The 16,931-nt window shown below is 45.5% G+C and overlaps 1 protein-coding gene across 3 annotated transcripts in view; it reads left to right on the forward strand.

Annotated features, from left to right (window-relative positions):
• Positions 1 to 16,931, forward strand: part of atp2c1 (ATPase secretory pathway Ca2+ transporting 1) — a 49,034-nt gene that overhangs the window by 16,188 nt on the left and 15,915 nt on the right. For 2 of the 3 annotated variants that reach the window (XM_042106685.1, XM_042106687.1), the window contains exons 3-13: positions 2,697 to 2,813; positions 7,166 to 7,255; positions 7,434 to 7,469; positions 8,041 to 8,102; positions 9,765 to 9,873; positions 10,170 to 10,325; positions 12,749 to 12,817; positions 12,976 to 13,051; positions 13,801 to 13,867; positions 14,547 to 14,671; positions 16,320 to 16,417. In XM_042106685.1, the coding sequence (XP_041962619.1) occupies positions 2,697 to 2,813; positions 7,166 to 7,255; positions 7,434 to 7,469; positions 8,041 to 8,102; positions 9,765 to 9,873; positions 10,170 to 10,325; positions 12,749 to 12,817; positions 12,976 to 13,051; positions 13,801 to 13,867; positions 14,547 to 14,671; positions 16,320 to 16,417 (1,005 nt within the window). Of the gene's footprint in view, positions 1 to 1,229; positions 1,488 to 2,696; positions 2,814 to 7,165; positions 7,256 to 7,433; positions 7,470 to 8,040; positions 8,103 to 9,764; positions 9,874 to 10,169; positions 10,326 to 12,748; positions 12,818 to 12,975; positions 13,052 to 13,800; positions 13,868 to 14,546; positions 14,672 to 16,319; positions 16,418 to 16,931 lie in introns of those variants that run through there. The other variant, XM_042106686.1, reaches the window with a different exon arrangement.

Consider the following 16,931-nt stretch of genomic DNA (forward strand, 5'->3'; position numbering starts at 1 on the left):
TTGGGGGTCAAACAATATCCTAAGTGTTTTATACTTTTTCTTATTAGCGGCCAAGCAGACAAGCTGCCAAGGCACGTGTTTTTACCTTTTCTTATTATTATAGGGGTGAAGCAGTGAAGGCACCCTTACGGCTGTTTTATGGTTCTATGTCAACTCCACACTGTGACTACGCCGTTGCCTTGATCCTTTTGAAGTTCCTGCCTGCGAACTCCATAGACTGCTGAAATAGTAATCTTATTTGATTGGCCTTTTCTAGCTTAGATTTTATCGAGAGAAGTTTTTTTTAGAAGTTATCGAGAAATACTAGAAACACTATGTTCCAATGACCTAGTTATTGTAACCAGAAAATAAGTCTGAGGTTATTTGCGAGGTGTCTGCAAGCCAGTTTATGTTATATTAGCAAGCGGACTTCCCACAACTACCCACAAAATACTGCTTGCTGGGGAAGTTTCAAAACGCTACTGACAAATAGACATTTTACGATCGGATAACCCCGTCATTGTAACCAAAATATGTCTGAGTTTAAAAAGCTGATGTCAGCAAACTAGCATGTTGCTACTCCCCACAGTAGGTTGCTTGAAGCAGCCGGCTCAACACCCAGGGTGAGTGGACCAATCACAGTCCGGTCTGCGTCGCCTCAATGCGAGGTTACAATTTTTTGGAGGTGCGTGTCAGGCGACGGCAAAAGGCTTGGAGGCGGTACATGCCAACGCACAGGACTCTGCCCGTCGCTTCGACACAGAAGCATAAAACAGCCTTTAGTGTGTATACCTTTTTGGGGGCCAAGCAGTGAAGTAATATGTTATTATTGTACATTATTGTGAGTTGTGACATTTGGCACACTGATTGGGGATAGGTAGTACTGTTAGAGGTCCTAAGGTGGAGATTTTGTGATTCAACCTAATTAAAATGACCGTCCTGTTGGATTTTATCTAGATAGATAGATAGATCCATCCATCCAAAGGAAATTCTTTCTCTGCATTTTAGTCAAGTGTATATGGACATAGAAGAGTGTTCAGACCACATTTTCCCTGCCATTGAGGGATGGAACCTGCCACTATTTGGTCACAATAGTGGTCACCACTATTTGGTCACAAGTCTGGTTCCATAACCAGTATGGACCCTTTCAAGAGAGTTCCATTATCAGCATCATAGTTGGCCCCACAAGACTTCCTTTTTAACATTCCATATGTTATCTTAATGTAGAGGAAGTAGATTGGGGCCCAAATAGAACGTTCAAGCATTGTTTTTGTTTTTATTGATGAAAGGGTCTATTGCTGCTCGTGTCCTCATGGCCTAGGTGCATAGATAGAAGGGGAGGTGAGTTCCGATGTTATGTGATCTACAATGGTCAGAGAGATGGGGTCTCAGCAGTGTTGCACTGACCTTAGTGTCCGATGATATGCCCCGCCAGCAGATCCATAGAGCACATGACTGAGCATGCTCGGTGGACTCACAGCTCACGTGGCCTTCAACATTCAGAGAAGGTTGGTCCTTTGCCCCCAAGCTGATATTGGCCACACATTTTTTTTTTTACTGACATTGGTTCAAGCCTACATTTAATTCCGTGATTCAGTGTCATTATAGGGCAATTCCATGGAAAATTACGTTTTTTGTAACATCCATAGCCAATAAAATGTGATGGTATGGTATAATGTGATTGATTACATGAAATGTGAGCATTTGCTATTTTTGGCTGAAGAATGTACATGAGAAAAAATGCATAAAAAATGAATTCTCATTCACATCATACAAATGCCAAGGCATTTCACTGGCGTTATGGATCTGACAAAAAGTCAATTTTGGAATTGCCCTACAGTATATTCTTTGTATTCCAAATGTTAATATCACAGTTAATGTGTTATCTGTTTAAATCTAAACTAGGCTAAATGTGTGATTACATGAATTCCAAACTAAATAGTGCATAGCAGAGTTGATAATTGGTGTTATAGACCTAATTTATAGTGTGAAAAGTCCTCTTTTTGCGATAAGTGCCATGGCATCTTCAATGGCCACAGTGAGTCAGGACCTCAAGTTTAATGTCTCATCCATAGGATGGCATCTCCTTCAGTAACACTGCACTGGGGCTTTGGGATTGATATTTTGGCCAGAGGGAAGCTGTCATGCAACACCACCTCCAGCAGCAACTTGAGTTTTCCAAGGAAGTCTCCCATCCAAGTACTAAGAAGTCCACATCTGCTTAGCTTCAGTAATTCAGCAGAGACAGGGTATCCGTTGGTCTGGCTGCAGGCCATAGGTCCTCTCCTATTCCTTAGTTTTTTGAGAGCATTTGACAAATTGAGACATTGTTAATGATCTAATGAACATTCTGTATTGAAACTATATCTGGAGGAACCAGGATGGAGGAAGCATGCAAATTATTAGTTGGATCTCCCCTATTGACTCCCTGCAGTGCCCCTGCAGTCCCTAGTGCAGAGCTGACTGACAAAGGTCATCAGTGTCGGCATCAACCAATCCTACTGGTTGATGCTCCTGATGCACACTAACATCTAAGCCTTTGTTTGTTAGTTTGAAAAAAAAAAAAAAACATGAAAAAACAACTACTGCCATTGTTCCACCTCAGTGAGTCAAAAGTCACAACCCATTTGCAAACCAATTGCCACCGTCACCGTATCTGTCTCATCTGACCCCCCCCCTCTCTCTCTCATTCTCTCTCTCTCTTTCTGACTCTCTAGGCTGACCTGCAGTTTGGCCTGACTCACGAGGAGGTGACCCGTCGCCGTGTCTACCATGGCTGGAACGAATTTGACATCAGTGAAGATGAACCGCTGTGGAAGAAATACATCTCCCAGGTGGGCAGGACTTAATGAGATCTCTACTGAGATGCACAGTGCACTGCAGTTGGCTGCAGTTTTTTTCCCCCCACCAAACATTTTTTTTTTTTTTTTCCCGCTGAGGCGTTTGTGGCCGTCTTTACAAGGCCTGTCGTGGGCAGTGGCGCGGAAGAAAGGCCTTGGGCCACTTTAAATGGACAGACGAGAGGAAGTATGTTGAAAATGCCCAGTGTCATCTGTAGGAGGAGGCTGAAATCTAAGCCAGTCAGCCAGCCTTCCGACACCCATAGCCTGTGCCTAATTATAGCAGACCAATTGGGAGCTTTTCCCCTTCATATTTGTCCAGCAATCATTTTTTTGTGAATTCCTCCCTCTCTTGGTCTCCTCTCTTAATCCCCCTTATCTGTTCCTCCTATTCTCACTACCCTCTGTTCATGTCTTCTGCTAGCATTAGCAGCATTGTTGTGATCTTTCATCGCCAGTTGAAATGACCCCCAGTAGATCCATAATACTTTGTTTTGTTTCTGGTATGGTACGTTGCAAATTGAGGATCAACACAATTGCTCAGAACAGACAAAGTGTGGCAGGTCCTACAAGAAAGGGCACATTGTACAGTGGTTGGAATCATTGCTGCTTTTTGAGTTGGGGTGGAGCCAGGGACCCTTCATTTCTAACATAATCCATCCATGCACACACATACATTTTACTTTTTCATTTGTGTCCACAATTCAGAATACATATTACACAAATTTGACAGGTGCAATAATTGCTCAGACAATATTCAGTCATGTGACTTTGTTGACAATAGCAGCAGCAACATAGATGTTATGGATACACACAACACCTCTTTCTCCAAATGTGGCGTGTGAGTGTATGTGTGTGTGTGTGATTTTCTTTGTGTGTGTTCATGTGTGTACACACATACACGCAGGCACACACACACATGCACGCAGGCACACACACACACCCGCATTCTTTCTCTTCCATGCGGCAATTCTACAGTTATCCGGTAAATCTAGTTTCACCCTTTCCTTGTATCTCTTTGTTACCTTCTTCTGCTCTTCCTCCTCTCCTCTTCTTCACTGCAAAAAGTGATATCTCACTAAGTCTTACAATCTTATATTAAGATAAAAAATCTAGTTAGTATTGTTTTTAGTATAAGGATACTTACTTTGAGCTTTCTTGTAAGATTATTTGACTTAAATCAAAATCTTCTTAAATTAAGACATAAAAAACAAGCAAATTTATCTGCCAATGGATTAAGAAAATATATCTTAAAATGTAAGATTTAAGACAATTTGTAGACAATTAAGGACAATTTTTATACAATTTAAGACAATTGTTCTATCATTCTCTCTCCTTTTCTCTACCCCTCCAGGATTGCACACCCCACACACACACACACACACACACACCACCTCCACCCACTGCCCTGCCTCCCACTGCTCTGGCGCTGTCTGCCACAACACCGGCTCCACACACTTCAGACCACATCGTGATCTCTTTCTCTTTAACACTGAACCCATTGAATAGCTCCTCCACTGAGCTTTCTGTATTGTAGCGTAGGATGGCTGCTGACAAATCAATGCCCAAATCAAAATCATCTCCAGGATGATGGAGAAAAATCCGCCCACATTTCACACACACACTCCCCGCCCCACCCCACCCCACCTCACCTCAGTTTTTCTTTCCTCACTGTTACTTAGCCAGTCTTGTCAAACCCTAAGTGTCAGCCAGCTTTCAATTACCATCCTCCTGGTTGCATCTACACCCCCCACCAACCCCACCCCACCCTCATTCGGAGGGCTTCTCCGTGTCAGCCTGGGTAATGTAGTGTAGCAGCCTGACACGCTCAGCATTTAGGCGTGCGGGTCAGAGCCTCAGCGCTCGTGCTGAAAGTGAGCCGGTGGGGGTGGTGGAGAGAGCTGTCGGGAGGTGTGCTGCTCCTCCGCGGTTCTCCGTGAACAGCAACAAGGAGAGGGCTCTTTAATCTGTCACTTCAGATGCAGCCAGCGCTTTGAGGAAGCAGAGAGGCTGAGTCAAGCTCACGTCTCCCTTTTTTCCGGTCTGTCTCTTGATTCCTCTGTGTTGCTCTTGTTTTCTCAAAAACACCTCTCTCTCTCTCTCTCTCTCTCTCTCTCTCTCTCTCTCTCTCTCTCTCTTTCCTCTCTTTCCTTTCTCTCACTCTCTTGCTCTCTTTTTTTCCACTCTGTCTCTTTCTCTCTTTTCTCTCTCTCTTTCTCTTTCTCTCTCTTGCTGTGTTGCTATTCTTGGAGCTTTTGCCCCTATTATTTGTCCACACTTCACCACCCAAGACAGACTTGGCCATGATCCCATATACTGGAATGACAAAGAAAATCTCCCAAATATCTTACAAAATCTCCTTTAAATCTCCAACAGATACATGTACTACAGATATTCAGCCAAGCAAGTGGCATTTTTAAAAAGCAGTTAAGTAGTTTAGCATGATTGCATGTTTAATGTAGCAACAGACGTTTAAAATGCCAAAGGGATTTTCCTCACACTAGCAAAAAATCAAAATGAGACCCTGGTACTGGTAGCCTGTTGGCTGTCTACCTGTTCGCTGTTAAGTGTTGTTTGTGGAGGAAAGGGAAATAAGTTCTCCCAGACCCTCCAGGTGATTGCTGCTGTATCAGGTCTTATTTTTAATGTCCTGGTATCCAGCTCACTAATTACATCACACTTGTCTTTTGGTCTCGGCAGAGCCCTGTTCAATTACTCAGTCAAAGGAAATAATCACATCTCAGCTGCACACTCTCCCTCTAATTGCTAGTTACCAGAGACAAGGTAGTCTGTGATTGTCAGATCCTACTACCACGCACATAGTGTATACACACACACACACACACACACTCACAAACTTGAAAATACATGGGGGAATGTAACTGAGAGTGTGTGTCTCACTTTATTGACATTAGTAGTCAAGAGGAACCGGTGTGGATGTTGGATGATGAAGGCAGAGCCTTTGTCCTTTTATCATTGTGTTGATCGAGGCATGCGGTGACGGCATGACTCAACACTCAGTGGAGCAGCTCTCTCTCTCTCTCTCTCACACACACACACACACACACACACACACACACACACACACACACACACACACACACACACACACACACACACACACACACACGTGCGTGTTGTATACTAGAATGGTCTTATCTTTCATCCAGACCAGGTGCTTCTCTGCCGCTCTCTCTGCCCCCCACAGCTGAGGATCTCAGTCCCTTAAGTGCACTCTATTCCTGAAATGTCCAGTGGTGGGATTTGTGTGTGGATGAGTGGGTGGGGTTGTTTCTAGAATGTTCTCTTTCGTCTTGTGTGTACAGTACAATTGGTGGACCAGAGGTGCAGCCTCCGCAGACGTGTCAGATGTGGGTCATTGTTGGTGACGTGGTGTTGACTGTGGTGTGGCAAAGTGCCCTGTTTGTTCCCTCATTCTCAGCAGAGGGTCTGCTTCATGAGCGTGCAGAGCCATTGTGGTCATCTCCACAGACACCAAAGGATGTGGTGGGCCCAACGAAGGCATTTCCTGCCTCGCACGAGACGAGAGCTCTCCAAAATACCTCGAGTCCACTGCAAACATGGCGGTGAATTTGGTGCTGTTTTTGTCCTGTTTGTCTTTCCTTGTAGAAATGTCTTTCTCACAGGCATGCCAAATTAGCAAACATTTATTCAGGTCTGTCTGCCAAAGTGGGGGAGTTGTCGGTGAGACAGCACATGGATGCTGTGAATTTTTTTTTTTTTTTTTTTTTTTTTTTCTTTCTTCCCCCTCATCCAGTCAACAGTCAGATGTTTCACCCCAAAATATCTTGCATTTCTGTTCAGGAATGCAGTTATCAGTGTAATGCTCCAGTCCCCACCAAGGGAGCACATGGTGACCTTGAGGGTTTGTTGCGTCAGTGTCTGCTTGAGCTGCAGAATCTGTGAATGCAACTGTGTGTCTTTGTCCTGTTGTGTGTTTTTTTTCCCCTATGCCATTTCCCAAAGTAGGTTTTCTGTGAAATTGTGTACTGGGTTGTCGGGCTTATTAGTCATCTGTTTTGCACTGAATTGAGACCCTTGGGTAACCTCCCTTACTGTTTTCTCTCCCTGTCTCTCGCTTTCTATTCATTCACTCTGCCCTATTGACTTCATTCTCTTTCTCTCTCCCTCTCTTTCTCTCTTTGTATTTCTCTCTCTTCCTCCCTCCTTTGCTCTCTCGCTCTCTCTCTCCATCTCCCATATTTCTCTCTCTCTCTCTCTCTCTCTCTCTCTCTCTCTCTCTCTCTCTCTCCCATATTTCTCTCTCTCTCTCTTTCTCTTTCCCTCTGTTTGTCTCTCTCTCCCTCTCTTTCCACTGCTTGCAGTTTAAGGACCCCCTTATCATGCTGCTCCTGGCCTCCGCTGTTATCAGTGTGTTGATGCGACAGTTTGACGATGCCGTCAGCATCACAGTGGTAAGAACATGATCGCCCCTCTGTTGCTGTGGTTACTTTAATCAGTCAAATAAAGAAACAAAAGAAGTCTCAAGAAAAGGAAGTAAATGATACATTTGAATGATGTTACCAATAATTGACTTAATTTGGTTAAACAAGAGAGATGTGGTGTCATCTGATCTCTCTTCCTCTTCCACAGGCCATTATTATCGTTGTGACCGTTGCCTTTGTCCAGGTAAGCTGATGTTTGACAGTATTGATCTATGTGTAAAGTAGCGGTCAGGGTCATAATTTAATTAGCACATATCTGCCTGTTAATTGGCAATTGGTGATGCTTTAAGTGTGTGTGTGTGTGTGTGTGTGTGGGAAGCAAAATGTGAGTGGCTGCAAAAGCCTTTGGTGAGATGAAGGAGAAAATAAAAAGGAAATTGGAAAAAGGCTTTAGACTGAAAGCCTGGTGTGTATGTGTGTGTGTGTGTGTGTGTGTGTGTGTAATGGAGTGAGTGCATGCTGAGGTCTTTATTTATATGTGTGTCCGTTCTTTGTGCCCTATCTTCAGGGAAGGGCTTGGCTGCATATCTCTCTTTCTTTCTTTCTTTCTTTCTTTCTTTCTTTCTTTCTTTCTTTCTCTCTCTCTCTCTCTCTCTCTCTCTCTCTCTCTCTCTCTCTCTCTCGCTCTCTCTTTTTCTTTATTGTTAGCTTTTAAGATTATTACTGCCGTACATAATCTCCTCATTTGGTGATGCATTAAGTTTTTGATGCAATAAATCTTTCTGTCCGTCTCATTGTCAGTATGTTTCTTGCAGGAGTACCGATCTGAGAAGTCACTGGAGGAATTGGGGAAACTCGTGCCTCCAGAATGTCACTGGTAAATAGATTTTACTCATTCACTGTCTTCTCTCTCTCTTCCCACGATCTCGCTCTCCTATTTGCATAGCTTGGTGTTAGCCTGGCTAACGTCAGACCTTATCTCATTGAGATGGGGTCTGGGAACTAGACATTCATTTTCTTGTATTTGAAACGTGGTTTACGAATGCCCAGATTGGGCGCTACGAATGTCTATCAAATGCGTCTGTACGTAGCTCATAACGGCTTCGGTGTGTCGTCATCGTCTTGCTGCCCTCCCTCCGTTCTGTGATTGGTCCCCTAACTGAGACGAAAATTTGCTCCATGGAATCCAGGCTGCCTAGCAGCGTGAATAAAATTGTGCGTGTAAGGCAGCATGGGAAAACCCAGGCTAGCTTGGTGTCTATTTTTCCCTCTCATTTGCCCTCTTCCACATGCACTGTATGAGACACCCATACTCAAATGTGTCCAACGTACATTTACATTGTGCAATACTCTGATCCAGATGGCATACATTTAAACACTAAAAGACACACACACCATGAAACACACACTCTATCTGTCCCTCTTTCTTTCACACATACACACACACACACACACACACACACTCTCTCTCTCTTTCTCATTTACACACACAACCACTTTCACCTTGATGAGCTTCCTGAGAGTATCCGTAGATGCTGCCGTGCCCTCTCCTCTTTCTCCCTTCGTCTCCCTGTGAAAGAAGCTCTTCTACAAATAACAATGTGATCTCGCTGGTCACGAGCGAAAAAGGGAACAAGAGAAAGTGATGGACAGACCCTGTGTAATTTCCATTTCAAACATGACCCACGGCTTCACATTTGCACTTCAAATAGACAAACTGCCCACGGCCCAAACTCGACCCATTCCCTACTTCACCCTACCCCACCCGAACCAACCCAGTCACCTGCTGCTCCCTCTCACCCCACCCTGTCTCCATCCCCGAGCTCCACCACCTGAATACTCGCACCATCTTGCCAGCCCAGAGGCCCGCATTGTGCCTCGACTACTAATGGGAGGAGATTGTTCAGCCAGTGGGGGTGGGGATTGTGTGTTGGGAGGGGTAGTCTGCGTCCTGTGGCTGTTCCTGCTGGATAATGTGAGATGCTGGGCAGGCGTCTCATGCCAGGCACAAGCGCACATTCACACTCCAGTTTGCAAAGCTCACCTCACCCTAACCCAGATTCTAGCAGACAAGACTAGCCTCAAGGTCTGCTAGTTCACACGCCTCCTCTGGCCTGCTTTCACAAAGCGCTGCTCTCTTTCTCTCTCTCCATCTCTCTCTCTTTCTCTCTCTCTCCATCTCTCTCTCTTTCTCTCTCGCCATCTCTCTTTCTCTCTCTCTCCATCTCTCTCTCTTTCTCACACACACACAATGTTTCGCTCACATTCTTTCTATCTCTGCATGTCTCCCTTTTTTCTTTTTCTTTTTTTAACCCACGCCCTGCCAACCACTGTCTCACTTGGTCTCCTCGCCATAACAACATCATTTTGGCATTTTCCTCTCACATTCTTTTCTTTTTACTCTCTCCCTCCCTCCCTCCCTCTCTCTCTCCCTCTCTCTCTCTCTCTCTCTCTCTCTCCTCCCTCCCTCTCTCTCTCTCTCTCTCTCTCTCTCTCTCTCTCTCTCTCTCTCTCTCTCTCTCTCTCTCTCTCTCTCTAGTATACGGGAAGGGCACTTGGAACATTTGCTAGCACGGGAGCTTGTTCCCGGAGACACCGTCTGCCTCTCCACTGGAGAAAGGGTGCCAGCTGACCTACGCCTGTTTGAGGTACACACAGACACACACACACACACTTTGAACTGTGTTCCTTACTCATGCATACCCATACTATGTCTCTTTCAGACATAAATGCACAAACAAAAACTCGGTCCATGTTACACAAAATAGCCCTCTGTCTTTGTTCTTTTTTTTTTTTTTTTTGCTCTTGCACTTCAGGACTAGTCACATGCCTCTATTGTATCTAATCACAAGGTTCAAAAATAGCAGTGGTTGTGTTTGCATGACCACAGGCCATGATCCCAGCCCCTCTGCCCCCCCCCCCCCCCTTCTCCTCCCCCCCCCAGGCCACTGATCTGTCTGTGGACGAGTCCAGTCTGACGGGCGAGACCACCCCCTGCTCCAAGTCCAGCGCTCCTCAGCCTGCGGCCACCAATGGAGACATCACATCGCGGAGCAACGTCGCCTTCATGGGCACACTGGTGCGATGTGGGAAGGCCAAGGTACTGCACAGACACAGCATCTCTGTCATGTTGCCCCCCCCATCCCCCCCCAAAAAACAAAAAACTTTAGCCTAAATACAGATTAATATGTTCAATAATGTCTAGTCAGTACACCAAGGCCTAGATAGAAATTGTGAAAATAAAATATGCAGATTTTGTCAGGGAGCCGCTATCAATATGCGGGAGACTCCCGGAACTTCCGGGAGACTTGGGATGTCTGATGTTCCCACTGAACAAGATTGACGTAGCCATACTCAAAATTCAGAATTTGAGTATGGAATTGGACCTATGGCAGAAACGTACAAATAAATTAAAAAGTGACAGGTGGGCAGGACTTCCGGTTGATTAAGGTGGGACTTCCGGCAAATGTATTTGATTTCCGGTGAAGGCGGGACATCCGAGTTTTGAACTTGTCATCAATGGAGTCTGACAGGTTGTTTGAATGTGGCGGAATGCTTTTGTATGAGTCACGTGTCTGGGGTAGGGGGTTGTGTGTGTGTGTGTGTGTGTGTGTGTGCGGTGAGATACTGAATTTGACAGTTTTGTAGGTTTCAGTGTCATTTTTGTACTTTTTATGATCATTTTGTATGTTTTTTTAGTAATTTCGTGTTTTTTTAGCCGGGTTGTGTGTGTGTGTTTGTGTGTATGTGTACATGGGTGTGTGTGTCGGACCTGTAACCGGAGGGTTGCCGGTTCGAACCCCGACCAGTAGGCAAGGCTGAAGTGCCCTTGAGCAAGGCACCCAACCCCTCACTGCTCCCCGAGCGCCGCTGTTGATGCAGGCAGCTCACTGCGCCGGGATTAGTGTGTGCTTCACCTCACTGTGTGTACACTGTGTGCTGTGTGTGTTTCACAAATAACTAATTCACGGATTGGGATAAATGCAGGGACTAAATTTCCCTCATGGGATCAAAAGAGTATATATACTTATACATAGGTGTGTGTGTGTACATGGGTGTGTGTGTACAGGGTGTGGGGGTGTACACGGATGTGTTGGTCATGGGTTGTGTCCTGGTGGGGGATGTCATGGTAGTGACAATTGATAATTGTCTAGGCATGACACTCCCATGATCACCTCATGACACACACCACACATCCCCAGCACATGAGACACACACACACACACACACAGACACCCACACGTACACACACATCCGTGTACACCCGCTCCCATGTACACACACATACACACAGACACCCCCCAAACACATGACTCATACAAAAGCACCCCTGCCAAATTCAAAAGCATCCATACTCAACGGATGCCTATACTGAGGCCTATAGCTTTCTCTGGTGTCTTCTCTTGTGTCTTCTCTTAATGTTTTCTCTTAGAGGCCCCACTTAGCCGCTCGCTACTAGGACCCACAGTTTCAGGAGTTGCTAAACTAGCCATGTTTACTTTGTCCCATCCCTTTGTCCCGCTATCTTTACCCATACTTTTACACCACTTTTATTTCACACACACACACACACACACACACACCCATGCACACACACCCATGCACACACACACACACACCCATACACACCCATGCACACACACCCATCCACACACACACACACCCATGCATACACACACACACACACCCCACCCCCTCCCCCAGACACATGACTCATACAAAAGCACCCCGACACATTCAAACAACATGTCAGACTCAATTGATGACAAGTTCAAAACCCGGATGTCCCGCCTTCACCGGAAATCAAACACCTTTGCCGGAATTCCCGCCTTAATCAACCGGAAGTCCCGCCCACCTGTCACTTTTTAATTTAATTGAGAGTTAAAGAAAGGTGTGTCCTTATATCTCTTATGGCGCGTGTTTCAACCGATACAGGGGAAAAATGCCTCTGCACACAACTGGATAGACCTAACCATTCAGACCAACAAATTAGCCTACTGTGAATCCTAGTAGCCAACACATCCTTGACAAATGCTGTTTTCTGTTCGTTTTTAAAAGTTATTGGGCTGTCAGTAGGCTAGACTATCTTGTACAACAGCCACGATAGCGACATAAACGTCTACTGACAAGCTTTTTGCTGTAAACAAAATCAACCGAAGCGCACTCAGGTCACGTGAAGGAATAGGCACCGTTGCTCATCTGTCCATCATTTAGCCCGCCCGGACGATTAGATTGGTCCGCACAATTCTCAAGTTTTAGAGGCTCGTCAATGGAACAAGCCCAGACCAGACTTCCCGACCTCAAATTTTGTGGGTGGGGCTAAGTTCAGGCTGGCATAGAACACATTCTTTATTCCAAATAAGTGTAATGTAAAGAAAAAAGTTTTCTACAATAGCATGTTCATGTTAGATGTACAGTAGATAGAGGAGTCAGGCTAAATGATATAATGACAAAGTCTACCAGTCTTTGCATGTTGTGAATTTACTTAATATATCGCACATGTTTAATTCTTGTGTTCTACAGGGTATTGTCATCGGTACTGGAGAAAATTCTGAGTTTGGAGAGGTCTTCAAGATGATGCAGGCTGAGGAGGTAAAAATCCTGCTTGTTGAAAGCCAAATAACCACGTGAACGACTGATCAATATGAAATGGAATCCTATTTTGTGTACTGGACTCTGCTTTGCTAAAGTGAACTAATGTAAGAATGCAGCCCTCCTCTGGTCCCCTCACTTGTGCCTCTGTCCCACAGGCGCCCAAAACCCCACTACAGAAGAGCATGGACCTGCTGGGAAAGCAGCTCTCTCTCTACTCATTCGGCATCATAGGTGAGCTCACTTCCTGTCAACACAGCACATTCTCACGTTTGGTTTTATGTGTTCTCTCCAGGGCTTTGAACCAGATTTTTTTTTTTCCCCAATTGGTTCGTTCCGAACAGAAACAGTATTTTAACGTTTCCGGTTTTCGGTTCATCCCTAAAATTGATGTTCCTGAACCGGTTAGAACAAAAAAATAATGTTCACAAACTGGTTAATAACGTTCCATGTCAGCTGCGGGACATACAAGTATGGTAAGTAGGGTGATCATTAAGAATTCAATTTATATTGTTAGTCTACATAATTTTCCTTAAGGCTATATTTTTGTTAGCTTGACCCAGCAGATTTTTACAACAATGCATTGGAAATTCGTAGCCTAGATCTAAATAGATATAATTTGTATTTAAAACCAAACATTTGTGAGATACTTGGTAGAATATGTACCTATTATGATTGAGCTTGAGAGACAGGCTACAGCTTAAGCATACGATTAGGCTACAGTACTTGCTGGCAGCAAGCTTCTCTATAGCATTTCTCCCAATGAGTGAACGACCGGAAGTGAACAAGTCATCAGCAAGTCATATTGCACAGGAATATTGTCAAAGAGCGAAAAAAATAACTGTATTAACCGGTTACCATTATTTTAGATAAACGATTCTGTTCCGGAACATAAAAAAATGTGAAGTTTCTGTTTTTTCCGGTGTCCCTTCCTCTTTTGCTAATAAGCCTGCTTTCCGTCTCTGCTCGTTTGTCTTTGGCAGGAGTCATCATGCTGGTCGGGTGGCTGCAGGGCAAGCACATCATGGATATGTTCACCATCGGTGTCAGGTGAGCACAGAGGTGGTGGCATTGGCATGCTGCAGGTGGGCCGAGCGCCAGCAGGCTCCTAATGTTGACCCAAGCACAAGCGGTTTCTGAGCACACACAGGGTCTGTTTGAGTAGCCACGGCCCATGGCGCAACTTGGCCGGGGTTATCAACCGGATGGGCTGACTACAGGGGAGGGTGTGCGAGGTGTTTGAGTTGTCATGGTTTATTATGGGAAAGGGCCAGGTGACTGTGTGTGCACTCAGTTAAGGGTTTTTTTTTTTTTACTCTTCTGTCCGGCTTTCTTAGTTTATTTAGTGTGTGTGCATGTGTATGTGTGTGTTCTTGACTTGAATTGACTTATTCTCTTACCCTTTCAGTTACAGGTTGTCTCACTTTGGTTGTGATGAGCTGTAGACATTGGGTTTGGTTATACTGTATGGTGTCATTCACACACCTCTCTTTCACACCCAGTCACCAGGTTTTAATTAACACTTTCTTTCTCACTTTCTTTCTCTGTCTCACTCTCTCTCTCTCTCCCTCTCCTCTCTCTTTCTCTTTCTCACTCTCTTCCTCTCCCCTCTCTCTCTATCTCGCTCTCTCTCCCTCTCCTCTCTCTCTCTCTCTCTCACTCTCTCCCTCTCCTCTCTCTTTCTCTCTCACTCTCACTTTCTGTCTCTCTTTCTCTCTCTGTGTGCCAGCCTGGCAGTGGCGGCGATCCCTGAGGGCCTGCCCATCGTAGTCACGGTGACTCTGGCCCTGGGCGTGATGAGGATGGTCAAAAAGCGAGCCATCGTCAAGAAGCTGCCCATCGTGGAAACACTAAGTATGTCCTGCATTCCCTGTCTCTCTGAAACACAGTGCTGATGACACAACAACAACAACATGTCACATTTATACAGCAATTTTTTTGGTACCCCAAACAACTTACAGCAAAGGGAAGCCTCACTACAACCTAGGCACTGCCATTGCACTGAATATTGAAGAGTTTGGTTCTGAAAAGCTATAAATCCATTTTTGAAAGTTATGTTATTTCATTGTGTATTTCAGGTAATATCAATACAATTGCAGTTCTGTTTTGATTGAGCAAAGAAACATCAAATAACAATACCCAATTATATTTCCACTGAAATTACTTGGAAAACAAACAAAAAAAGATTTATGAAAATTCATTAAAATGGAGGATATAGCATTTTGGAACCAAACTCTTTGCTGAAGCTGCTTTGCTGAAGTCCCTTTCACAGGACATGGATATCATCTGAAATAAATGTCTGAAGTGCACTTGATTCTCAGTGGAGCCACCACTTAATTTACCGTAGAGGAATAGAGGGACTCAGCCAGTATTCACCCCCCCCCCCTCCTCCTCCTCCTCCACCACCACCACCACTCCTCCTCCACCAGGCTCTTCTCTGGGCCGGATGCCAGTGTCCTGTACGCCCCTGTGATTTGTGTGCCTGGTTGGGCTCAGTGCTGGGGCATTGGGAGGGCAGGAGGCTGCTGTGAGTGTGCTCGGAGGAAGGCTTCATCTCACAGCTGACTGAATGTAATCAGACAGTGCTGAGGAACTGCTCCTCCACTACAGCCTCACCCATCATCGGCAGAACAGCTCTCTGTGTGGGTGTGTGGGTAGGTGGGTGTCGGAGGGGGGGGTTGGTCAAGAGAAATTGCAGTGATTGGAGAATTTCACCCTTCATTAGCTGCCCGAGGAGTGGATCAGGTGACCGTGAGTCTGCCGTCCCCCGACCTGATCAATCACATTACTGAGCCGCCCGAGTGTCATGTGAGACCAGACTGTTGTGGCCGGCGGGGGGTGCTTTCTCTGGCCAAGGCTGGTTTAACTATGTTTGCTTGTGTTTAATAATTGTTTCGATTTCAGTTTATATTTAGTAGTAATAAATGGTAGTCTGATTACAGGGCAAAAGATGATGTCATTAACAGCCTTCCCAGTGTCGTTGTGCGTGTGTGTGCGTGGTCAGATTACAGGGCAAAATATGTCATAAACAGCCCTCCCAGTTTGTGTGTTTTTTTTTTGGGGGGGGGGGGGGGGGGTGATTACAGAGCAAAAGATGTCATAAACACCCCTCCCGTGTGTCTGTGTGTGTGCAGGACAAGAGGACAAATAGATGGGTACAAATGTGTTTACAGGCAGTTTTTGTGTGAGACATATTGAAAAATGAGTGTGTGTTTGTCAGAGAGAAGAATGCCTGTGTGGGCATAAATATTTTTGCTCTCCCCATCTGTTCCGTGTGTGTGTGTGTGTGTGTGTGTGTTAGCTGAATGGCTTGTTTGGACCCATCAAATCCTTAGTGGTGGATTGGAGATGTTGGGAGTTTGCACTTGACACACAAACCTCTAATGAAAACCCTATTGTTATTAGCTTCCTGTTATTAGCTTCCTGTTATTAACCTCCAACTCCTGTGTGTGTGTGTGTGTGTGTGTGTGTGTGTGTGTGTGTGTGTGTCCCTCTCTCATAGGCTGCTGCAACGTCATCTGTTCGGACAAGACGGGCACCCTGACCAAGAATGAGATGACTGTGACACAGTTGTTCACCTCCGATGGCCAACATGCAGAAGTAAGGTCACATACCAGGGGTCAAGCAGCTTGACCTTTGACATCTGAAACAGCCGCATAGCTCAGGGATAAAATTGAAATCCTCCGCTCTTTAATCACAAGTCAGGAGAACGCCCTTGAAGAGTTTTTTCCCCCCTCATCAGCAAACATTCCTGTTCTTTGCTTGAGAGACATCACACTCTTCCTTCATTCTCTTCTCTCTTCCTCTCTCTCCCTTCTCTCTTTCTTTCTTTCTTTCTTTCACCCCCACCCCCCCCTTGCACCGGGGTGAAATATGGCTTCTCTGTTCGGTCCCCCCCCCCTCATCTGCAGTCCTCATTCCTTAAGGGTGTGTGTGTCCTGTCCTTTCCTGGGTCTGTCCAGGAGGGAGGGGAATGCAGCGGCCCCTCAATCATGCGCTGGGCTCATCTCCGCGCCCTGCGGTTCGGTTCAGTGCGGTTTCGGGCACGGGCTCATGAGTCTGCCGGCGCGGGACGGCGTGGGCGGAGGAAGGCGTGCGTGCGGCAGTGGTGGGC

This window comes from Alosa sapidissima, chromosome 10, assembly GCF_018492685.1.
Source record: "Alosa sapidissima isolate fAloSap1 chromosome 10, fAloSap1.pri, whole genome shotgun sequence".
NCBI classification, from domain to species: Eukaryota; Metazoa; Chordata; class Actinopteri; order Clupeiformes; family Clupeidae; genus Alosa; species Alosa sapidissima.